Source organism: Achroia grisella, unplaced genomic scaffold (genome assembly GCF_030625045.1).
Source record: "Achroia grisella isolate CSIRO2021 unplaced genomic scaffold, CSIRO_AGI_Agris_v1 utg15124, whole genome shotgun sequence".
Taxonomy (NCBI): domain Eukaryota; kingdom Metazoa; phylum Arthropoda; class Insecta; order Lepidoptera; family Pyralidae; genus Achroia; species Achroia grisella.
The window spans coordinates 105,737-130,911 of record NW_026712647.1 but is presented as its reverse complement, the minus strand read 5'-3'; the positions used below and the strand labels follow the sequence as shown (position 1 = coordinate 130,911).

Sequence of the window (25,175 nt, the reverse complement as noted above, 5' to 3'; positions counted from 1 at the left end):
ATCTGTTATAAAAATATCTGCCATAGGGAGTATTGAATGTAGTGAGCTCCTTAGAGTCCTCAGAAAGCTTAATCATAAAAAAACCTGAATTTGCATCTAATGTACTAAATATGTGACTACCCTTTAACTTTGAAGCAATTTCATCTAATGTAGGAATTAATATTTGTTGACGTTTTATTTGAGAGTTAAGATATTGTGGATCTAAACAAATTCTTAAAGAACCATTAGGTTTTGTAGTGATAACTAATGAACTAACAAATGTAGTAGGTTTTTCTATCTTTGAAATTATATTTCTACTTTCCAATGTATCTAACTCATTTTTCAACTTTTGCATTAATTTAAATGGAACATGTCTACACGGTTCAATTTTACCTTGCGCTCCTTCTTTCAATTCAATTTTGTATTTGAAATCTTTAATTTCTCCTATACCCTTAAATATATCTTTGTATTTATTGTATAACTCCCATTCATATATCCCTTTTACAACATTAATTTTATCCATACTAATATTTCTATTTAGTAAATTAAATTTTTGAATAGTTGGCAACCCTAAAATTGGTGTAAAGTTATCATAGCATACTTGAAAATTAACAATCTGTTCCCTTCCATTAAGTTTACATTTTAAATCAATTTGTCCAATAGTAGGAATTTTTCCTCCATTAAAATTAGTTAATGTTAGACTACTTTTTTCAAACTTAAACAGTTTCATATTATTACAAATTTTCAATGAAATTACATTACATTGTGCACCAGTGTCCAATTTAAATTTTGTACTTTGTCCTTGTTGCACAAAATGTACCATTTCAAACCAGCTTGCCTCATCGCTGTGAACATCAACTGAAAACAATTTAACACTTTTTTCACTATCACTCTTTTCTTCTTGACTTGCCATTACAGTTCTGATTTTTCCTCTGCAATAGCACATCTTCTTAAAATGCCCTGTTTTGTTGCAATTTGAACATGTTTTCCCATATGCTGGACAATTATTTCTTTCATGTTTGTATCCACACCGCTGACATATAAAATTATAATTAATCTTATGTCTGTTACTGTAATTTTCTTGATTATTTTGTGTCATATTTCTGTTTTTCTGGTTTTGATAATTTCCTTTGTGGTAAATTTTATTTTGATTATTATTATATACTTGTTTGTTAAATGATGAGTTTCCTGATGAGTTATTACTTCTTATATTTTTCTTGATTAAATTTATTTCCTGGCTGTTTCCTATCTGATTCTCCATTTGTCTTATGTTTTTATTTGTAATTTCCGCTATTTTGCAAATTTTTAGTGTTTTATTTAGATCAATGTCCCCTTCGCTTAATAATCTATTTCTTAATTTCGTATCTTTTATTCCGGCTATTATTCTATCTTTAATCATTCTATCTCTTAGTTCACCGAAATTTCATTGCTGAGCCAGTTTTTTTAAATCTGTGACGTAGCAGTCGAATGACTCATTTTCATTTTGATTTCTGTTCATAAATATATGAGAGTATACGCTTTCATTTCTCAATGGCATGAAATGGTCAACAAATTTTCTCATAACCACTTCATAGTTATTAATTTGTTCCTCATTTAAATCAAAAGTACTATGGATGTCTATACCTAAGTCACCCATGCAATGTAACATAATTGCTATTTGGATATCTCCCGGTTTATTATTCATACCAGTCGCTTTCCGGTAAATTTCGAATCTTGTTTTCCATTTCGTAAATTCCTCCGCCTCTAATTTTTGAAGAGTTTCTGGGGGTTTTAAGCCCATAAAACTATCCTCCATTTTTTCCTTTGTTCTAACAATGGATGATGCAACTTACTTGTTTTTGTATTTTCTGCAGACGAATCACTGAATTTACTTTATTTTATCTTTTTATTTATTACGCAGCGCCATGTTATGTTGTTCTTACTTATTCACTTAAACCATTGTTATTTATTTAATTATACTTTATTGAGTAGCCATTACAATCAGTTTCCATTCTTACTACTAATGACATCTATCACTAGTGTTGTATCAACAATCAATAATCACGCTAGTGATGTACTCTTACAACACTTACCATCCACTAAAAAATATATTACTAATATTTTTTTTAATTCACCTCTCTTGTGGCATTTCTTAAAGTTAATAAAGGATGGTCAGTAAATAAAACACACGATCTAGTCAGATTGTTTATAATGTTTAAGAATCAATTCCATTCGGATTGAGTGGCTTCTACATGAAATGGAAAATAACATGCATACAACTTCAATACGTGAATAGCACTATTATTATATGTAAAACCTATTTCCCTTATAATTACTCTGTTTTATATAACATACAAAATATAATAGGTATATATCAAAGTGTAAAGTCAAAATGTAGCTATACAACAAAATCTATTCAACTGTTTATCTACTATGGAGGCATGCAGAGGTAGTTCGGTACTTTATTTAATAGGTAGTTACTTTAACGTTATCTTACGTTACACCAAAACAATGGAAACTCATAAGGTTTGGCATTTATTATCTATGAAAACGATATAAAATAAAAAATCTGAAATTTAATAATGAAATAATTTGAATACACCAGTAACTTTAAATGACATAACTACAAAAATTATGTTATTGAATAATTTACTCTAACGTGAAAGCATTAAAGTTTCTTTTCCAATACTTGTAATTTTTGCTTTAATCCAGTTTATTATAAAGCGAGTGACTTGTATAATTTTGTGAACAGCCAAGTAATTTTATGTAAAACATCAGACTCAGATCAGACCGTTTTTGGTGGCGGCGCATCACTATGATATGTGATAGCATAATACTACTAATTTGATGTGATGTGCCACTCAAGCGACTCCCCGCTTCAAGCATATCATAGCAGTATCAGAGAACCGCCATGGCTCACCTTTTTTTTTTATATGGTTGCTTTTTTATGTGATTGGAATCACAAACTGCCCGGTCCACCTGATTGTATAATAACCGTCGCATATATGGACAGCACTACAGACATAACTTTATGATGCGACTCCTGTGATTATGCGTTACCATTGAGGTGGATAAAACTATCATTTCTCTTATTCTATATTTCTACATCCATTTGTCACTTTACAACCGAAAAACATCTTACAAAATAAGTTGCTTGGCGGCTGAAAGGTAGTGAGGCACGCGCATAAACGACATTTACAATCTAACTTTTTAATAGGCTGTTCAAAAAATTATTTTCTGAAAATTACAGTACTATCAGCATAAGTTACTAAGGAGCAGGGCATTGTCGACTAGATACAGTCCAGGAGTAATCTAACATTGAGGATGATGCAGCTGGAGACAAGTCACAACGCGAGTTTCAAGGCGTTTGTCGGCCGGTCCCCACCAACATGCGCCCACCTTCATGAATGAGAACCCCGAAGGGGCTGGTGTATCGGCGCTACTGTTGCAGATTGCCGTCCTCAGCGCCATGACCACACAGACGATTTATATATTTTATAATTATTTAAATATTAGTCATATATATGTTAGTCTACACGGTATTTATAATATGGCCCATTAGTAACCTGAATGAAATAAATAAAAAAATAAGCTACCACCAATATGAGTTTCACATTATTTCGATGGTATATTTAACCATTTATTACATGAGTACTTAACAAGTTATGTGGTACATATAAAGGAAGATGTAACAGTGACTCTATTTACAATTAGAAGCTTGACGCACGAAAATACATTTTGTATAACACCTCGTTTGAAAAATCAAAGCAAAAGCTGAATTATTCTTTACACCGGTAAATCGATACATTAACTGCCTTTAAACACACATTCGTTCACGTGCGATAAGAAGCGCGCGTGTTTTAGCGCGGGAAAGACAGCGCGCGCAATCGTGGAATTTCATTTGACTATTCCTTGTATTCACTTTGTCGCGCTTGATTGCACGTATGTTTCAAATACTTATTTTTAATTCCACAGACACATGTAAGAATAACTCTATAATTATATCTTTGACCATAGTCAGATGTCCTCCATTTTGGAATGATAACTATTACAAAAAGGCGCAATGAATCTTCTTTCTCGCGTGAATGAAAGTGCGTGTAAAGGCTATTGAATAAATATAAATTCTGCGCATAAACAACTTATGCCCTATCTGTAGAGCCAATATAATAGACACCTAATTTAAAAAAAAACACCATGCTGCCAAGGGCTTTTTACTTGATTTCTGCTGTTAGTCTTTTTTTCTTCTCGACTATTATCATAGGAGTATTCAGAGGAATAAGACCACCGTCGACAGCGTGGAAAACACGTCATGTCCATATTTCGCTGGTTACATCGGCAACCAACGTGCCAAAGGTCAGCTAATTCATTGAATTTATTATATTTAAACTGTTACGGTGTAAAGAATAATTAGAATATTTTATATACAAATTATTTCACGATACCCAAATAATCGATTATTATTATGCCTGAAAATAATGTCTTATACAGATTACAATATGCAAATGTCAGAAGCACTAAATAGTAAAAAAAAATTTAGCTTACTACACGAAACATCGACCGGGCTAAATGCAAATTTTACAACAATCACTTACTGTATTTATAAAACATACATTTTACATGAACCGGTAACATTTTAAATATTAAAACAAAAAACATATTCTGTGCAAACTCAAAAACACATGTCACTTAATAAAAAATAATGACAATTAATGGAAATTAAAAAAAATAATAATAGGACAAGACATTCAACGTATAAAGTTTTAACCACTTGATAGCAGAACGAAAAATATGTAATAAAAAACTAATTAGATATATTTAGGCAATACTCGCCAACTTTTGTCATACGAAAGAAATTGTTTTGGATTTAGTATCGAACATTTAGGATCAGGATGTAATCAACATTTTAAGAGCCTGATGGAAGATCGTGAAAGTGGCAAGAGCTCCAACAAGAGCGTGACTCTTAAATTATTAATGAATCAAACAAGTAAATGTAAATATACCTCTTTACAATATTTTAGCGTTGTACAGTCAATGCTGTATTTAATGTAACTGCAGTAATTTTACTGAGTACAGTGCAAACTGATATAAAATTGGTAACTATTAACTAAGAGTAAATAACTGTGTTGCTATCGAGTTAAAATAAACGTTCAAATTTAAAAATATACATGGAAAATACTACCGGTTCCGCTTATTATTGACAGCAATTTAAAAGTAACACTAGAGTACAACGAAGACCAAAACACAAGTTTTTTTTAAACCCGGTCAAATCCTAACACCTTAAGACAGATTTAGTTGGGAACTATTTGTACACAGTCGGGTATTGGGGTAGTATTAGACAACCATCAGTTAAGTCGGATGATGTATATCTCTTACTAATCGAGCTATCAAATAACGCTTCCGTTAAAATAGAACCACAATACCCTGTGCTCGAGTCTAACCTAACACCTAAAAGCTAGGGACAAATACGGTCGCAAAGGAGACAATTTAATAATTTCTTAAATTTATTTTTTACAACAGCAACATTGATACTAAACGATCTCGCAACACAGAAAACATTCATATTCAGAAGATACCGCACATTTTCTGTTCAAATCTAATACTATTACACTCATTTATTTTAAATATATGTATTTTTTTTCCAAATATATTTTATATTTATAAGTTTTTCAAACTCTATATAAAATATTCATATTGTTCCCTTTGCGACGAAATTTACATCGAAATGTTCCAATTATTATGAATATAGAAGTTTTGAATAAGTACTATTTATTAATATGAGAGCCTCTGTAGAGGTTAACAACGCATTTATTGTATGACTCCATTATGCTATGTAAAATTCTTACTGTAAGCCCGCGCTGTGGGGACAGCGCGGCGGGGCAGCGGGGCGGCGGCGGGCCGGCCCCGCGCGCTCCCGCCCGTGGGGCCAGCCCCCGCGGGGTCAGCCCCCATGGGGCCAGCCCCCGTGGGGTCAGCCCCCGGCCGGGCCCCGCGGGCGGCGCGCGGGGCCAGCCCGGCCGCGCCCCGCCGTCCGAGGAACCAAACTAGCGTGGTCATCCATGTGCACTCCACTGCCCGCCGGGACGCACCCCGACGGCGCGGTGGCAGTGCGCATATGATTATTGTAAATTCAAGCATGGTGTCAATTCCGACTAGCTCATGCGTTACATCAATATATTATATCTTTCGAATATTTATAATTTTGCATACTGCTTGCCTGCTCGAGGCGCCAATCTTGCATTTTGTCAATTTCGTGTCAAAGCCTATGTTTTCCGCTAGCTACAACGTTATCTATTACAATTTTGCTTCCGCGTTTCTGACTTTTTCCGCATTATATCCCCGACTTATAAGTCAAATTCGAGTTCAAAGAACTCATAATACCTAGCAGTCTTTGGATACCTCTATCACTAAGACCCATCTTCTCGCACTTGTAAATACATATTTCCTCCAAAATATATTTCGGAGTTAAACTTTTTATATTTTTTTTCATCAATATCTCTTTAAATATACTTCAACATTATTAGATGCAGTACTACGCCTGCTAATTTAAGTAACACTGTCTCGTATATATTTTTTTACGGTGAAAAGACACCATTTGTGTTTCTGTTCGCATATGGAACCCACGGAACCCTTCTATCATAATGCCTACATACAACGTGTGACAGAATTCATCCATACGCCAATCCAACCAAATCCAACAACTTGAAAATGTATGCATATTTTAAAAAGTGATACAGCGTTTATATACCTTATTTTTCTATAGGCTCTTCATCATAATTACGACAAAGAAAGACAGTTTGTTCAGTATAGATAAGTTTAATTTACACACATATTACACAGATAATAAAAAAAATCTTGGACGACTCGCACAAAATGAGTCAAAAGAAAATAGAACCCGTGATGATCAGTAGAGAAACTAAACCGCTAGATCACTGACTGTGGATTGCATAAACTCTGTCACATATTGGCTATAGTACCCGGTACCAGCGATACCCTAGTTCCATATGCATTCCATTATGCGCGAGTGGTCGCGTCCGTATAGAGCCGCACGTCTCCGCGCGCTCTTTGTTAATATTTAATCCTTCATAAATAATCTTTGTACTCGTTCATTACATTACGGTCAATAATCTTAACACTAAATATACATAAAAATATCACAGCACTATCGATTCACTTACACTAAAATCACGTCGCTTTGCGATGTAATTTTTAATATAATAATAAAAAAGGAATCGAAATTGAAATGCACGGGCCTGCCGCCGGTCCGGAACGAGACGATTCAATCCACACACGAATATATACATACAGAGTGAAAACTTATTAAAGATTCCAGTGCTCATTAAAGAGCTCTAGTAATGTTCCCTTTCTATCATTTATCTAATGATATTGAAATGGAAATTAGACATTTGCAATTGCGTACATTCACATCATATTTGCAACTATTAGATGGTTTCTATATAATTGCAAAACTTTCAATTACAATCGGTTTCAATTAAGAAATGATTGTGACAATACTATATAATCAATAATATCTCCTGGAATATTATTTATAGTTGCATCAATATACAATATATATAACTAAGAACAATAAATACGTTTAAATCTAGTGTGATGTTTCATATTATTAATGTTTGTAACTTAGTAACAGTTAAAAAAAAAAGTAATTGCAGTTTTGTATATAAATTGCTTTGTTTTATATGAGGCGGACTTATACATCCTAATAAAACCTACAAAATAAATATATACAAACAATTCCTTGCAAATATGCATAAAAAAACATGGGTATCACAGTTTCATAAAAAAAAACCTTCCTAGTGACGGCTGCTTACACTCTGTATATTTTATAGTCTGTGGTCAAACGCTCGCGTACTTCTTAAACATTAAAATTCGGAATTTGAAAATTTGTAATTCCATTTTCAAATATGCGGACACCATTTTGTGAAAGTCCCATAAACACCGGCCGGCGGCCTCCATATCAAGCAAAATTGAAATGCAATTATTAAGTGCCGCAAACAATACCAAATATTTACAAAGCTGTTGTTCACCAATATATCTTAATCTAAACCTTTGGATCGAGTAAATCGAAATTATAATTATAATCGGAATATTATGCTTTCTTGATCGAGATTAGATGTTTCCTTTTTGTGATGACGATACTCATTTAAAACGTATTTTACGACTTTGCGTACGATCAAAATGGCACAAATATACATTAACATTAATAGTAAATTTATATGAAACGATGAAAAATCCCAAAATACTCATCGGATGACACTACAACTTAAAAAACTAAAATGAGGTAGCATAGTTATGAACATGATTAAAACATTACGTAGCACATAACGTTTTGGTGGGATATATGTTATACATGTATAATAACAGTTATATTAAAATATATCCTATGGATTACTGAGGTATATAGACGTTTGTATGAGGTAGAGGCGTGGGTCGGCAGAATGGAGTTCGGCGTCTTCGTTCGCTTCGTTTAAAAAACATTTCGATATTACAAAATAGTCGTATAAATATTAGGTGAATAGCCGATACAGTTCCGCCGTAATATATATGATACAATATATGATTATTTCTAGTGTTGCGTGTATTTGATGGTCCATGATTGGTCAATATTGGCACACAAACGTGTGAAGCGTGTTCCTACATATTTGTCTATGATTGTCCATATTGGAGAGATCATCTACGGCATATATTGTTCAGAATACATCAAGTTTTATAAAAAATATTATTTTATATATATTAACATATAAAAATATTATTTTCGGACTATTTTTGTAAGTAAGATAATATGTTTAGGTAAATATTAAAATAGTAATATATTTGTATTTTATCTATGTTTAATTGGAATAGCAAATATGGTTATTTCCCACCTAATGGTAAGTAACAAACTTTATTATATTGTTCATGTATATAGAAACGGTTGTAACACGACATCAAGTCATCATATGATGCCAGTGGCACCTCATATCTGATGCCATCTTAAAGACTTAGGTATAATGGCTACATGTCCTGTAATCACGCAGTCGAAAAGATTGACAAATTTATCTTTATAGTATATATATGCAAAATTAATATAACATTGCAATGTTTGATAATGGATAGTCCGTCCGTGGGGAAGGAATTGTTAGTAATGGGAAATAATAACCCTATTGCTAACACTTTTCCATGAGTTCCCCCATCGTGATTACGTCCTGCTGACTCTATCACGATGGACTAATTGACCTAACTTCGTGCTCATCACCTATCATCTATGACCTATGACCTAACGTCATGTTCACGTGGATCTTAGTAGTGTATACCGTGTAAAACGTAGGTGGGTGCACCATTCTATTACCATCCTTAAAAAAAAGACAATGGACAATCATATGATCATATACTGGACCATCATGGACGATTATAATGTGAATATATAAAATTTCTATTGGATACTGATTCAATAAAGGTTCGTGTTCATAAACGAGAAATGTGCGGCTTCGGTAATGTCTGCATACCCGAGCTGGTGGTCCGGCGGCAGCTTGGTGAGCACGGGCGGCTCCCAGGGGGCGCGGGGCCCGCGGGGCCCGCGGGGGTCGAAGGGGTCGTGGGGGTCGCAGGGGCCCAGCTGCGTCAGCCGCGGGTCGATGTGCGGCAGCAGCGCCCCGTCCAGGTCGATGACCGCGCCGCCCCCGGCCGCGCCGCCCCCGCCCGCCCCGTCCCACACGAAGTCCGGCCCGTACTCGCGCGGGAACCACACCGACGTGGGCGGATCCGGTACAGAGTATGCTGCAGGCGACGATGGATTAATCACCTATTTATACCATACATTACCATATGCCACCCGCAACTTCAGATGGGCTATATATTCTTTATGGCACTTTTAAATACAGAAATTGAAGAAATTTATTTTTAATGTATAATAATATATTATATTGGCCGCAACTGGTCTTTACAGCTTCACAGGATGATAGGAATACGATATTAATGAAATCATTAATATTCATTGATTCATTGGACCAACCTCATGAATTAATTAGGGCATTGTTTAAAAAACAGATTATCAATTAGCAATATTCAAGAAGGGTAAAAAGTAACAAACAGACAGAAACATAAGGAACAAATAAGATTGCATTGTTGCCAGTGTTTTAAGAAGGAATAAGCTCTCTTCTTAAAGGAATCAATATCGTATCGGTTCAGAAATACCATGGCTGGAAGATGGTTCCACAATGTGGAACGAAGGTTAGATTCTTCTTTACAATTTTAGTACCAGTAGGTCAACTCCAAGCTGCTCAGTTTGAACAATATACATAGTGTTGTCTGGATTTAGAGACACTTTTTATGACGTCAGAATTAGAAACAGATGTACGTACCAGTGATGAGAGCGTCGATATTATCCGATGTGAGATTAGTAAGCTCAGTGATGTCGCTCATAACGTCCAGCGTGGTCGTGGAGTCGTCGTATATCTTGGATTCCTTCTCCATCAGCGCCGGGTCGATCCCGTCCGACTCGATCGTACTCTCATCCGATTCGTACAATTTGCAACTAAACGCGTCCACCGACATCTCCGAACCCATCGAGTCAACTAATCCATCTGTTTTATAACTCTCTATAATCTTGCACTTTTCGTTCGTCTTCTTCACTTTCGGTACGGCCGCTTCGAACACTTCATTGTTATTCTCCAGCACGGGCTTCACGAGGGACTTTGGTTGGATGTTGTGTATCTTACGCAAATGTTTGGACCAATTAGGGGCGCTTGCAAATGATTTCGGGCACTTAACACACTTGTACGGCTTCAAACCGGTGTGTATATTGAGATGCTGCTGCAACTGATATGATTTGATGAAACTCTTGTCACAGTAACTGCATTTGTGGACTCGATCCTTGGTATGTACCTTCGTATGCTCTACTAGACGATTCTTGGCGTTGTACATTTTACCGCAATCTTTGCATATGTGTATAATAGCTGAGAAATGTTGCGGCACGTGTTTCATGATGAGGTATTTCTCACTGTAGCTTTTGTTGCATACTGGGCAGGAGTACTGCTTCTTGCAATGCACGGGTATATGCTTCTCGCAGGCAGTCATTGTGGTGAAGTGGAGGCTACACTGCTTGCACCTATGACTGTCGACTATTTTATGTTGACGTTTATGCAGGATTAAATCTTTTGGCGTTTCAAATCTGAGGAATAAAGGAAATCATTTTTATTTATTTTGCCGGCAAACTATGGACGTGACATTAGAGAGATGGTAGTCACTGGCAGAATAGTGATTAATAACAGACTGATGACTGAGTATCACAGGGAAGAAGGGAAGGGAACGAAATTACAGAAATAACAGTGTCTAATAATAGATTCAACAGACTGATAATGATGCTTATGACAATTAAGCAAAACTAGTGGTCATCCTGTGGTCATAATTCGATTCTAATTAAATTATAAGTTTGAAAATGATTAAAATTCTATTATCAAAAACTATACTTCTATAACCACAGGCACTTGCAGTCGCACTGGCAATAAAAGAGTATCAAAGAATGTGAAATAGATGGTATTTTTTATGAATAATTAAAAATTATATTAGTATTCTGCATTCCGTTTCTATATAAACATTTGTATAAGTGTATGACATATTATACTCTTCCGTCCGCGCAGGTTTCGTAAAAAGTCGTACAAAGGTTTTGATTTAGGTTTCATTCCCGGGAATTCTCGGGTCGAGAATTCCCGGGAAATCCTTGGGTTCTGTTCCCGGGAAATCAAGCTCGAGAAAAGTCGAGAACTCGAGAAATCAAGTACCTATATAGAAATTAAATTGATGTTTGTTGTATTGCGTGGCGGCACAATAATACAAGATATTAAGGTTTTCTTTCATGTATATTGACGCGATATTTTAAGTTTTCCATTTTGTAAGCTGAGTGACCCAAAGAAAAAACCAAGCACATGTATTACGGTTTTCGAAAAACAAATGCATGAGTGAATAGCCGTATAAATTTTAAATTGAAATTTCTAACCAAAGAGGAGATATTTAAGATCAAAGTGGCCAGTACGACAAAACGCTAATTTCATATTTAAGAACCTAATATATTTCAGTATTTAAAAAAAAAATGGCTTCTTCATAATATGTATAATGTTTTTAAATATACCTACTCAATAAAAGTTTTATAATTAATTTTATAGTTAAATTTTATAATTAATATTTAACAAAAAATGCAGTGGTTTTCGTCTCAAATGAAACCACTGAGTTTTTTGACGTTATTGGAACAAAAAATAAACCAAACGTACGTAAATGTAAATTTCTCGACAACCCGAGAAGACCCGAGAAATTAACCTCGAGAATTCTCGAGACCCGAGAAATTGAAAAGCTCGAGAAATCATGAACCCTATTTTGATTCAAATAATAGTAATATTATGATTATACAAAAATATGTAAGCTGTTAAAAAATTTTTAAATATAAACATAAACAACAGTGAAAAAGGGGGTAAAACAATTATCTGTGGTAAAAAAAAACCATATGATGGATCAATACTTACATTTCCTGGCACCCCTCTGCAGGACATTGGATACGCTGTATGGAGTGGGCCTCCCGCAGGTGTTCGCGGAGACGCGATTCGGTCATGAAGCCATGGTCACACTGAGTGCATGTAAATGGCTTGGCAGCTACTGTGTCGCTTGAGTGGAATGCTTCTGTGTGTATCACTAGCAGAGAGAGGCGTGAGAATGTTTTGCCGCACTCTTCACATCTAGAAATTATTCAAATTAACACATTGAGGGACATTAGGAACAAGTGATGTTAAAAAATAAACACTATATATTTTTGTAATTTTAAGAATATTACAAGTATAATTTAACATTTTCTGATTAAAATATTAATTTGAGATTGAATTCAAGAGAAAACACGATCGCTTTACTTCCTTTGCAACATGCATACTGAAGCTGCAAGTCATTTAACAGGTACAAAACAAAATTCTACCACATAAATTATTTCCAAAACATTACACTAGGCTTCTACTTGTATGCCGGTAAATGCACATTTGTGCCAGCAGCCGCAGTGTCCAAAAACGACCGTTTCGTTTTAGACGGCTATTGCCCTCAAGAAAAGAAACAAATATGATGTTAGGAATAAACTACTACTACTGAATCAAGTAAAATATTTCTTATTGTAATTATGACGGCCTCTTTGGTCTAAAATTTAGCAGAGATAATAACAAAAAAAGAATTAGGGAAATCGTCTAGCCATTCACGCATTCAGACGACGAGGGATAATAGGGGTTAATTTTCATATAATTACTTATGTTACATGATAAATATGTAATACTCACTCAAACCGGTCTTTGGCAAAATGATCGTAGCAGTGGCTCCCAAACAAGAAGTATTTCTCATACTGTTTCCCACAAATATTACATGAGTATACTATATCTTTGCCACAGTGTTCCATCGAAAAATGCATATCAAACTCAACTCTATTCTTGAAGATACTCTTGCAGTAGCAGCAGAGGATCCCACCGACGATATCAATGGAGCTATCTTTAGGTATAATGGGTGACTCTGAATATTCCACTCCTGTTTCATATTCTCTGTTGAGTACTTTGCCAAAATGCTTAATCAGATGGTCTGAAGCATTGGACAAGTTGGGTATATTCTCATTGCAAATAGGACAGGAGTAGAACAATTCGCAGTGCTGTTCAATATGCTGTTCACAGCTGTCAATGTTATCAACCTGTTGACCACAACTGTGGCAGTCGTAGGGTGGACTCTCATCGTTTTTGTGTACAATTTGGTGTAGTTGCAATTCTTTTGCTGATGAAAATCTGTAAAGTAATTGTTGATTACTTCATTGGCGCGATGGAAAAAAAATACAAACAAATTAACAAAAAGAGCTATCAGATTGGACTATTGTTTAAAAATAAACAGATTGCCAGTCAATACTATTGAAAAGAAAAAAAGATTAAATAAATGAATAAGAATAAAATATTAAAGAAATACAAACAATTTAATAAATAAAGCACATCACATTAGACTATTGTTTAAAATTAAATGGATTGTCAAGTTACAATATTTATTTATGTATATTCTATAAAATTATTATAATATTATTTGCACAGCCAACAACTTATCTCTGCACAACTCATGGTTGACTGGTAGAAAATGCCATTAGGCGTTAAGTCTGCCATATGTACTCTTTATTTATATATAAAGGTATTTAAATAAAATAAATAAATAAATAAATTATTATTGTTCTCCTCCCTAATATGTACAAACACATGTATAAACATACAAGTTAGAGAATTCATAGAATATACATTTACTTAAAATAATTTCCTAACTATCATACCACTACACTGAGCTATTATAAAAATACTCACTGTTTTTTGCATGATGAACAGACAAAATTGTGTTTTGTGTCCATATGTTGTTTGAGGATGCAAAGTTTTGAAAAAAATTTGGGGCAAATTTCGCATCTGTGAAATAGAAATAATCTTTATTCAAATAAACTCATTACAAACACTTTTGAATAGTCATATTTTGATTGCACCACTCATTCGGAATGCAGATTCATCACAAGAAGAATGAGCAAGAAACTTGTGTGTTGAACGATTAATTTATACTCTTACTTACTCTAGATTACATTACACACACACATTATCATATCTTAATATATCTTAGAAAACATTCATACACAAATGACTCATAGAAACAAGCTGTAGCTACAGCAGTTTGCATGAATCGACAGGACACTCAATATTATTTTGTAAATAATTAATAAAAATGTATAATATAGATTATGAGGTGAAAATCTACACCCTATTTTATTGCACTTGCACTGTAAACAAAACAATGTTCAAGCAAATAAATTATCTGTATAAACCATATGTTGGTAGTAATAGACAAAAAATCAATAAAAAGTCCTCTAACATTATTCTATTAAGTATACAATTTTTTATGAGATAACTGATGAATAACAACAACTGTTGATAAACATGACTTTGTTTCTTAGTCAACTTCAGTTTCAATAATGTTCAACTTGGCTTTCAGCTATGTTTTAAGATAAAGTTGTTTATTGCTCACAAAAATATTTTTTTTATTGTAGAGAACTGTGAAAAAAATGTGGATACTTACTTAAATTTATCTTTGGTGACATGAACCAGATAACAGTGACCGTGGAAGCTGCGGTAACCGACAATATTCTTATGGCATACAACACATGTGTAAACTATATCTGTACTCCCTGTATTATGTTTCACATAATGGTTATCAAAATCTTTTTTATTCCCAAATGTTATATGACAAATGTGACACAATATGCCTCCAACTAAATCAATAGTAGTCAGTTTGAGGGTCTGCAGCAAATCGGTTGGATTTCGGTCCGCGTCGCCCGCCCACCCGGCCGACGTCGATGGGGAAGCCATTACTTGTATTGTTCCATCTATTGCAACTGCTACATGTTAAATGGTTGATAATGTAATGCTGCTATTGTAAAAATCATAATAAAACTGTACTCCGACCTGCAGCTACATGTCTATGATGATATTACGGGTCTGAAAGACAAAACATATTGCCTTAATGCCGGCCCGACCTTGGTAACAAATAAAGTAATCAGGTATAATATAACGATGGCAAACAAAAAACAATATAGACGTAGCAAAACATATGGTTGTAACTACTGCTAAATTGTACATGTATTATTAAAGTGTTTTTTCATGTCATTGAAAAATTCATAGGTTGGTCATGTTCAGCCATTAGCTGTATGATGTCTCGAAGGTATAATATTTAAGAAAATACTTACAAAACCAATAGTAAATACTTGAAGATGTGCATCTATTATGTATCACACTACATTTTACATCGCAACAAACAAAATATGGGTTGAATTTTTTAAAATGCAATGCCGGATAGCAAACAACGCCAAGAAAACGTGTAGTTTTTTTTTCCAAATTATATTTGACATTGACTTTTGAATTAGATGAGATGACAACATTGACGGCGCCGCTAGCAAACAAGGCCAATAACCTACATTTTTATTATTATTATACAAATTCTATGTTCCAAATTAGATACTTTTCTTCTTCGAGAAAATTTGGCGAAAATGTCTCACAAAATGTGAGACATTTTCGTACTAAAAATTTCATGGTGTTTTGTACAAGCATCAAAAAAGTATAAAAACAAAACTAGTATTCATTTTTCATCTGTGTCGTCCATAGTTCTATTCTCTGTAAACATCAATCAGTCACTCAAGCGTACGCTGTGTTACAGTGTCAATCCGTCTTCAGTCAGTTTTATATACAATGCAACTGAAATAAAAACAAAAAATAAATAAAATCTGGCTAAAATAAATAAATTATTGTATAAAATACATTACTCGTGAAAAAATACAGAAAAGTAACAAATAATTGAAATTATGATTTATGGAAAATTTTGCTTTCTCGCTATTTAATAATAACAACTCAATTGTTAAACAATATTTGTTTTGTTTTCACATTTGCAGCTAAACACTACGTTATAATAAATAAACTCTACGTTATTTTCCAATTTTTGGATTTTACCTACTCTACAAGCATACATCTTGGTACGTAAATAATATTATTTCTATATTTTCACATTTACTCTATTTTATTAGCGTTTACGTACGTAAACACTAATAAAATAAATAGTAATAGTAATAATAGCGTACTTAATTATAATTAAGGTAATAAATGTCAGTCTGTAGCATCGAAGGTTTCGGAAACATTTTCCGAATTCTTTCATAAACCCTAAATTAACCACTTTATTTTTCAGACATTTATAAATATGTATGAAAGCGATAAACGTTTTAAATTAATACTTAATTATACACACAATCTAGAAATGAATGAAAAATAGTGTTTAAAATGTGTAAATAAGTGTGTACGTAGTGACGTGAAACGTACTTTTCACGATGTTTTGTATTCAAACATTTTATTGGCGCCGCGCCAACTGTATTCCCGAAATAGCGGCCGTTAAACTATTCACAACGCGTTTACGCCATACCACCTTCCTTCCCTCAAATACCATATAATAAAATCATGGATCATCACCATCCTCTTCATTCAAGTAACCATGGTTCAAACAGAAGTAGAGACTCAACATCCACCATGGAGAGTGACCCGAGAGAGAAGATCAAGGATTGTTTTAGGAAGTTCATAGCTTTCATGTTTACACAAGTGGGTGTTGGTGCCCTCGTCGTGTGCTATGCGATATTGGGTGCTGCAGGCTTTATGCACATTGAAAAAGACAACCCTGATCTACAGCTAGAGGATGTGAAGAACTGGAGACTGAATTGTGCAGAGAAATTGTGGAATATAACAATAAATGTAAATATCTTCAATGAGACTGTATGGATGCATAAAGTAAACAATGTCTTAAAGTTATTCCAAAACAATATAACTGTCGCAGTTCATACCGGATACAGTGGGAGGACAGCGGAGGATATCTGGTCATTCCCAGCTGCACTAATGTACTCTCTGTCAGTGTTCACAATGATTGGCTATGGGAATGTAGTGCCAAAGTCTGTTTGGGGCAAAATTGTGACAATAGCATATGCATGTTTTGGTATACCAATATACATCCTATACTTTTGTAACATGGGCAAAGTCCTAGCTAAGACTTTCAAGTGGTTGTATATTACTGCTCATGAATGTAGCCGCCGAGAAGACCCCTTGTTTGAGGATGGTGAAATACAGCCAAAGAGAAAAATAACTGTACCATCAACAGCTTGTCTATGGGTGATTTCATTTTACATTTTAACGGGCACCATTATGTTTGGAGCTTGGGAGAAGTGGAACTATTTGGACTCGACATATTTCTGTGTTATTAGTCTGTGCAAAATTGGGTTTGGTGACTTTGTTCCAGGTGCAAACATATCTGATTCAGCAGGAGGGTCACACCTGAAGCTGGTTATAAACTTCATCTATGTCCTGCTTGGTATGGGCTTGGTGGCTATGTGCTACAATCTGATGTGTGAGGATGTGAGAGTCAAGGTCAGAGAGCTCCGAGAGGACTTGAAGAACTGTCTCGATGATATCACCTTGAAAATTACAGTGTGCATGAATGACACTAAGTATTATCATCAGAAACAAAGCAGAAATATGAAGTGATGTGAATTATATTCATCACTTGTGATTATTTATTACAGCATCAAAAGAAGTTTGATGATGAGTTTTGTAGTACCAGGAATTTACAATTACTATACAAATAGTAGGTTAAAAGAATTACATTTGTAGCAGTTATTGTTTAATTTAGTAAGTTGAACTAGACAGATTATAATTTAGAGGAATACTGGCATTTTGTTTTGTGTTTAAAGTATTTTATATTATATCAGTATTAGTGCTTATCCTTCTAAATGGCCTTTAATAGACCTTCAGATATCGAACTGATTGTAATGCTTCATCAAAGATATAGAATATGAAGATATACATGTGCTAGGTATGTCTATATATTGATTGCTAGTCAATCATTTAAGCCAGTTATAGATAAGTGAAAAGAAATTAATGTATATTTTCTTTACTTTAAAATTTTATTAAAGTATCTTGTGTTACTTAATTGTCATTTAAGTATTTTTTAAATACATAATTTCATGCTAAATCTTTAGTTTTATTATCTACATCACTATTTTATATGTCAGTACAGATATCTTTAGTATCAGTAACATTATCTGTTATCTGTGATTACATGCAAGTGGTACACGCAATTCACTAGATATTGCTGTGTCTATTACGGTAGTCATTAGTCATTCACCAACACGCGAATTAGACAGTAATATTTTCTTAAAACAATTGCCAGAGTTGAGAAATCCATGAGCCTATATAAATATGTACCTCCTTCCTACCCTACTTCCTCAATACAATCTAGAGGGGTATGTCAGCTTAGAAGATAGATGTATGTGGTCGCTGCCTACCCCAAAAAGATGTTAGCGAGAGTTTACAATAATAGTATTCTTGTGTAGGCTCTCATCTTTGGCAAGTTTTCATCTTGATGGTTGCTCAACTGACAGTTTTTTATCCATTCAATGTTGCCAATATTTTTAATTTAATTTAATTATATTTCTAATCTTAGTACTATATTTACAGGTTTCAATCCTAATACATTAGCGTAACTTAAATATATTCTTATAATTACTTTTAATAAATAATAAATAAAGTTATTTTAGAACATTAAGCCTACGACAAAATAAAAATCTCAATTTGGCTCTTTAATTTCGTATATCATTGTATGTTAACCGATATCCGAGAGTAAAATTCTCATTCAAACTTATAGGTGTATGAAAATACCCTCATAATGAAGGTAACATAACCGATATCCGAGAGTAAAATTCTCATTCAAACTTATAGGTGTATGAAAATACCCTCATAATGAAGGTAACATCTCGTACTTGTAGGATTCTTGTGTGGTTAGCATCTCTATACCTAATAATAATAGTAACCCTGGACAAATAACACAGCGCCATCTAATACCAAGTTAAATAGAACTTGTTTTATTGGTACCTAGATAATTGATACAAATACATAGATATAATATATATTTTTTAATTCTAATATACATAGAAAACACCCAGACCAATTTAAACCATCATACTGTTTTTGTCAAACCCGCGACAATCGGAAGTAAAGCGTAGTGCTAGTCCACCGAGGATGAATAGTAATCTTTGTTCATGATTACGTCATAAAGCATTATATGTTCTAAAATTGCAGTAATGATGCAACTGATGTGAGAGTGTGAGATGCTGCCTCTGCGTTTGCGCCGCGTTTCCGGCCACGAGGGGCGGCTCAATGACACCCTGTTCCAGCCGGCGACGCGGCCCGCCCTCGCCTCGCAGACCCTCGTTTACTTCGGGGGTGATGTTCAGGTAAACTGTTAGAAATATAAAGCAAATGTAATTTTCACAAATGTTACTAGATGGCGTGGTTATAAAAGTAAAACGCTCCATCGTTTCATTTATGGACTCTATAGAAAATCCATTATTAAGCTAAACTTATCTTTAAGCAATTTTGAATAGTGATACATTCATTAAGTTGTATATTGGAATATGTATGATTAACATAATATTCAACGGCGGTCCTTATAGTGATATGGCTTATGTAGCACACTATCAAATAAACTTACTAATGTAGTTCAATTATTACACCTGTATACTCACTACCTAGATACAGGAAACAAATAAGTAGCGACACCTCATTACATCATATATAACACTACAGTGGTGAGGTGATAACCATCGCACTACATTTGCTTTGTCTTTAAATAAAAAAATATGTTTTAGGACTATCCGGAAGTAATGCAAGCTCATAGAGACAACAGGAACTATGTGAAGTGGAACTTGGAGAATACTGCTCGCATGCTGGGCCGGTACTTCCCCAACAAACATATATTGGTTGTGAGACCCTCTAGGTATGACTTCCTTACTTTTTTTATTCTACTAATATTATAAACGCAAAAGTTTCTGAGTATGGATGGATGGTTGGATGTTTGTTACTCTTTCACGCAACATGTCGTTATATTTCGCCCAGTTTACATAATATTTTTTCAAATTATTGCCTATGTGTTATTTTGAAGTTGTAAGCTATATTACTGTAAAGTTTCATCCAAATCTGTTTAGTACTTTTTGCGTGAGAGAGTAACAAAATCCAATCATTAATACTCACGAACTTTCGCGATTATAATGTTAATAATATGAATTTAGCACGATGGCTAACTGACCTGACCTCAGGCTCATCCTATCATCCTTCACTGGTGCCCCGCACAGGAGGGTAAACCTATTTGTCATCCATTACAAAAATATACCTTATATATATGACATTAAGGTGAACTCTCCTAAGAAGTAAACGCGAATACGTTTTTTTTTTTATATGCATATATAATTCAGAGATTACTATGTTCTTTCAGGATAGAGTACAAGAGTTTTAGTTGCTATGACAACTTCGTGCCTAGTAACAACGCGGGCGTGCCCGACCACACCCCCACGCACAGCGCCCTCCACCACCTCGAGAGGTAAGGGAGTAAAATTAAATCAAAATGAAAAATCTCTAAATAAAAAATAATTTATTTATGTAGGACATTTTAGCCGCTTATAAACGTAATTTTTTTGTATTATAATGTTGTCTCGACCGTCCAGTTCTGTATACAGATTCAATTGAGAAGAACTGGCAAGAAACTCAACTGATTTTTTTTTATCAGTTTATTGAGCGGAGCGCGGAGCACGGACCGATCTTATAGGTCAGATTTGCACTCTGTAACGGTACTCCTCCGAAATGGCTCAACCGATCAAGACCAAAATTTAATCCACCATTAATTTCCATCTATCGTTTACCATTAAAAAAAAATCCGATCCGATCCGATCAGAAAATCATTTGAATAAATGATTTTCTATTCTATCTTATAGGTCAGATTTGCACTCTGTAACAGTACTCCTCCGAAATGGTTCAACCGATCAAGACCAAAATTTCATCCACCATTAATTTCCATCTATCGTTTACCATTAAAAAAAAATCCGATCCGATCAGAAAATCATTTTAATAAATGATTTTCTATTCTATCTTATAGGTCAGATTTGCACTCTGTAACGGTACTCCTCCGAAATGGCTCAACCGATCAAGACCAAAATTTCATCCACCATTAATTTCCATCTATCGTTTACCATTAAAAAAAATTCCGATCTGTTAAAATCGAGTTTTTAAGAATCGCGCGCTCCGTTCTACATGCGACCTGGCGTGTAAACAACACCTAGCTTACACTGTGTACTTACGTAGGTCTAATTTTGTCCTACATGAATAAATGATGAATGAATGAATGAATGGAACTCTTTATTGTTCCTCTCACAGAAAATACAACGATGATTGATTTTTTATTGGATTTGGTAACATTAAATGAAAATCCCGTTCATGAACAACTATTGTCATGCATGCTCGTCATTCAAGTAATCGTTTAGTGAGTGGCTTTGCTCAGTAAATATGATTTTATGCCTACGTTATAGTAGCTTTATGCATGCCAAATTTCAGCCCGATCCGTCCAGTGGTTTGGGTTGTGCGTTGATAGATCACTATGTCAGTCACCTTTGAGATATATATATATTTAGATTAGCTGACCCGCACAACCGTCTGCATCACACTGTATCTATGTATTTATATCAGTTGTCTAGAACCCGTAATACAAGCTCTGCTTAACTTGAGTAAGTATAAACAGAACAGAGTATTCTTTACTAGCAGTGCCTGCGGTTTTACCCGCGTTAAAATTCAGTATAAAATATAGCCTACGTGTTATTCTGATATTACTGTAAAGTTTCATGAAAATCCGTTCAGTAGTTTTTGCGTGAAAAAGTTACAAACATCCATACTCGCTTTTATGACATGTGTTATAAAGATGTTGTCTATGTTACAGATTATTACAAGGTGTCGGCAATAGATTAAAAGCTATGCCTGCTTCGGAGCTGCTCGAAGCAGTCACCTCTGTCAGTTTGCCAGAAGACATCGATATAGAAGACTTACATGTAACAATTTATATTATACTACTTACCCGCCCCGGCTGCGCACGTGTTTATATGTATTATGCAAATAAAACTTCCTCTTAAATCACTCTATCTATTGCTGATCACTTCATTAAAATACGTTGCGTAGTTTAAAAGATCTAAATAAACAGACGGTTTTTTTTTCTGACTACTCTAATGCTGTTGGCCGCAGCTGGCCTTTACAGCTTCACCGGACGTTAGGGGGCGAGTGCAGATGGCACTCCAAACCCGCGGAAGGACTTATGGAGCGGCTGAAGGTCAACTCCTGCCTGACGGATACGACTTTAGTCTGAGGGCACCACTAGGGGTTCGAACCTCGGCTCAGGCCGTCGTAATTTCGATCCTCATTTGAATTGGACGGGGGATCGAGCGGAGGGGTGACGGCGGAACCAACTTCATTTTATACTATGTAAAGATTATATCCCTCTCCGTTGAATATTAATACAATATCTCTGTCTCTTTCTAATGGGTCTCGTAATTATAACGACCTGATTCGAGGTTCGGATCCGATAGGTTTCTTCAGATTAAAGTGGTAACTGTCAGGAGTTGGCCTGCCGCCTATGCATACATTTATCCGTGGGTTTGGAGTACCCCATGTACTCGCTCCCATTTCGTTCGATGAAACTATAATATATATATACATATGTTTATAAAAGCCGTATATATTTGAAAGATCAGCAACGCACTTTCAATTCCCCTGGTGTTGCGGGCGCTCAAGAGCGGCGGTAATCACTTACCATCAGGAGAGCTGCAAGCTCCTTTGTCCTCTGTGCTATATAAAAAAAAACTAAGTATTTATATTAATCGTCTAGAACCCATAACACATGCTTTACTTAGCTTGGGACTAGATGGCGTTGTGTGAAATATCCGAGGATATTATTATAATTTACTAACATATATATACAATACAGAACGCTGCTGTTCACCACGGTGAACATAGCAAGTCCAACGGCTCCACCAAAACTGATGCGGTTCAGAGCGGCGCGCAGGCCACAGAGTGTGAACACAAGCCGTGAGTAGGTTTAGTTCCAATGGATGTTGTGGTGTAAAACAAAGTTTTATTATACATTTTTTATAATTGGTTTTTTTTTTGACTAGCTGACTACATTTATCATTATATATCGCCCAATTTACAAAATATCTTTTTAAATTATAGCGTATGTGTTATTCTGATGTATAAGCTATGTGACTATAAAGTTTCATTAAAATCCGTTGAGTAGTTTTTGCGTGAAAGAGTAACAAACATACATCCATACAATCTTTCGCTCCGCTGTACAAGTAAAGAATATATTTTTTTGTACTATTACATTCAGATTTCACCATACTTTTAAGTCAAAATAATTTTATTGACCCAAAAATTTTTTGACGTGACTAGGAAAGTGACAAACAATGACATGTTATATTTAAAACATATAATATGGTCTTATTTGTGTCATATTTTTATCTGTCTATCGCAAAACAACTTTCGGGGGTTCGTGTGTACGGAGTACGGGGGTAGGCCCCGTACCCCGTAGACACGAACCCCCGTTTAGAGCAGAATCGCACTATTCTGCCTCACTTGCATTCTACAATACACTTATGTTGTGAGCTATTATAATGCATTTAGGAGTACATCGTAATACAACGCTCTACATGCCATATCTGTGTTCTCCCCTTTAGGGTCTTTGAGTAGAGGTTGAAATCACTTAGTTCGTAAACTGTGTTCCGGCGCGAAGGACCAATTTGTCATTACTCTACCATATTTCACACGTCATTGATGTGTAGACGTTGTATGCAGTGACAGTATGGTGGAGCCACTGTGGTGGAGGGACAACCTCGCCCTGGACGAGAGCCGCCTGACGCTGGTGGGGTTCAGCAAGGGCTGCGTGGTCCTCAACCAGCTCATATACGAGTTCCACTTCACCAAAACACTCACGCCGGGCGACGCACACATGATGAGGTGACATTTCATTTAACAACAAATTGAAAGAACACGACAAATAAAAAATTGATAATAATATCCCAGGACAATTAAAGTTCAACAGTCTCAAGACCGTCTGGATACCCATTCCCGAAGGAAGGTCTTACTTTTTCATGGTGTGCCTGAGACTTCTGGCGAAGATACTTCTCAAGTAATCTTGGAGTTGCTCAACAACAAAATGAAATTAGACAGTGTTCGTCCTGATGCCATCGAGTCATGTCATAGATTGGGAGCTAAAAGGGAGGCTGCTCGGCCTGTTCTTGTGCGGTTCACATCTTTACAATCCCGTTCAATGGTTTGGAACGCTAAAACTATATTAAAGGGCTCCAAAACATCCGTTTCCGAGTTCCTAACAAGATCAAGGCAGTATGTCTTTGTTGCGGCTCGTAACCATTTCGGCATGAAGAAATGTTGGTCAGCAGACGGTAATATAGTTGTTCTTCTCCCTAACAAAGAGCGTAAGAAAATAACATCTATGGGTGAGTTGAAAACACTCATCTTGCAGCACCCTAAAAACTCATAAACAGCTAGTTATGTGTTGGTGTTGTGATGCTATTTAATTCGGTCGGTTTATTGTCACTATTTAATTTTTATATTCACTCTGGTTTAGGGTATATTTATATAATTTATGAATGTCTTGATTTTTGTTAAATTACCGACTCACGTCTATTATTATATCAGTTCTTTGTAATTACAAATACAGTTCTGTTTGTTTTGATGAACTGTCATGTCAACTGCATATGTCAATGTCAACTGATATAATAA

At 35.0% G+C, this 25,175-nt stretch overlaps 3 protein-coding genes across 3 annotated transcripts; 2 read left to right on the top strand and 1 right to left on the bottom strand.

The window, feature by feature from the left end:
• Positions 1 to 9,400: 9,400 nt before the first annotated feature.
• Positions 9,401 to 15,843, bottom strand: LOC131840880 (zinc finger protein 271-like). Its single transcript, XM_059189070.1, has 7 exons — positions 15,722 to 15,843; positions 15,055 to 15,473; positions 14,301 to 14,396; positions 13,257 to 13,745; positions 12,468 to 12,677; positions 10,314 to 11,122; positions 9,401 to 9,729 (listed from the first exon to the last, which is right to left on the bottom strand). Exons 2-7 carry the CDS (start codon positions 15,342 to 15,344, stop codon positions 9,401 to 9,403), a joined length of 2,223 nt encoding a protein of 740 aa, XP_059045053.1. The 5' UTR covers positions 15,345 to 15,473; positions 15,722 to 15,843.
• Positions 15,844 to 16,226: 383 nt separating this feature from the next.
• LOC131840877 (mitochondrial protein C2orf69 homolog) lies at positions 16,227 to 24,393 on the top strand. Its single transcript, XM_059189067.1, has 8 exons — positions 16,227 to 16,314; positions 16,421 to 16,501; positions 19,641 to 19,795; positions 20,210 to 20,337; positions 20,833 to 20,937; positions 22,324 to 22,432; positions 23,362 to 23,462; positions 24,228 to 24,393. The coding sequence occupies exons 3-8, from the start codon at positions 19,670 to 19,672 to the stop codon at positions 24,391 to 24,393; spliced, it is 735 nt and encodes a 244-aa protein (XP_059045050.1). The 5' UTR covers positions 16,227 to 16,314; positions 16,421 to 16,501; positions 19,641 to 19,669.
• LOC131840876 (TWiK family of potassium channels protein 7-like) lies at positions 16,726 to 18,524 on the top strand. Its single transcript, XM_059189065.1, has one exon. It carries the CDS (start codon positions 16,977 to 16,979, stop codon positions 18,045 to 18,047), a length of 1,071 nt encoding a protein of 356 aa, XP_059045048.1. The 5' UTR covers positions 16,726 to 16,976; the 3' UTR covers positions 18,048 to 18,524.
• Positions 24,394 to 25,175: the final 782 nt, after the last annotated feature.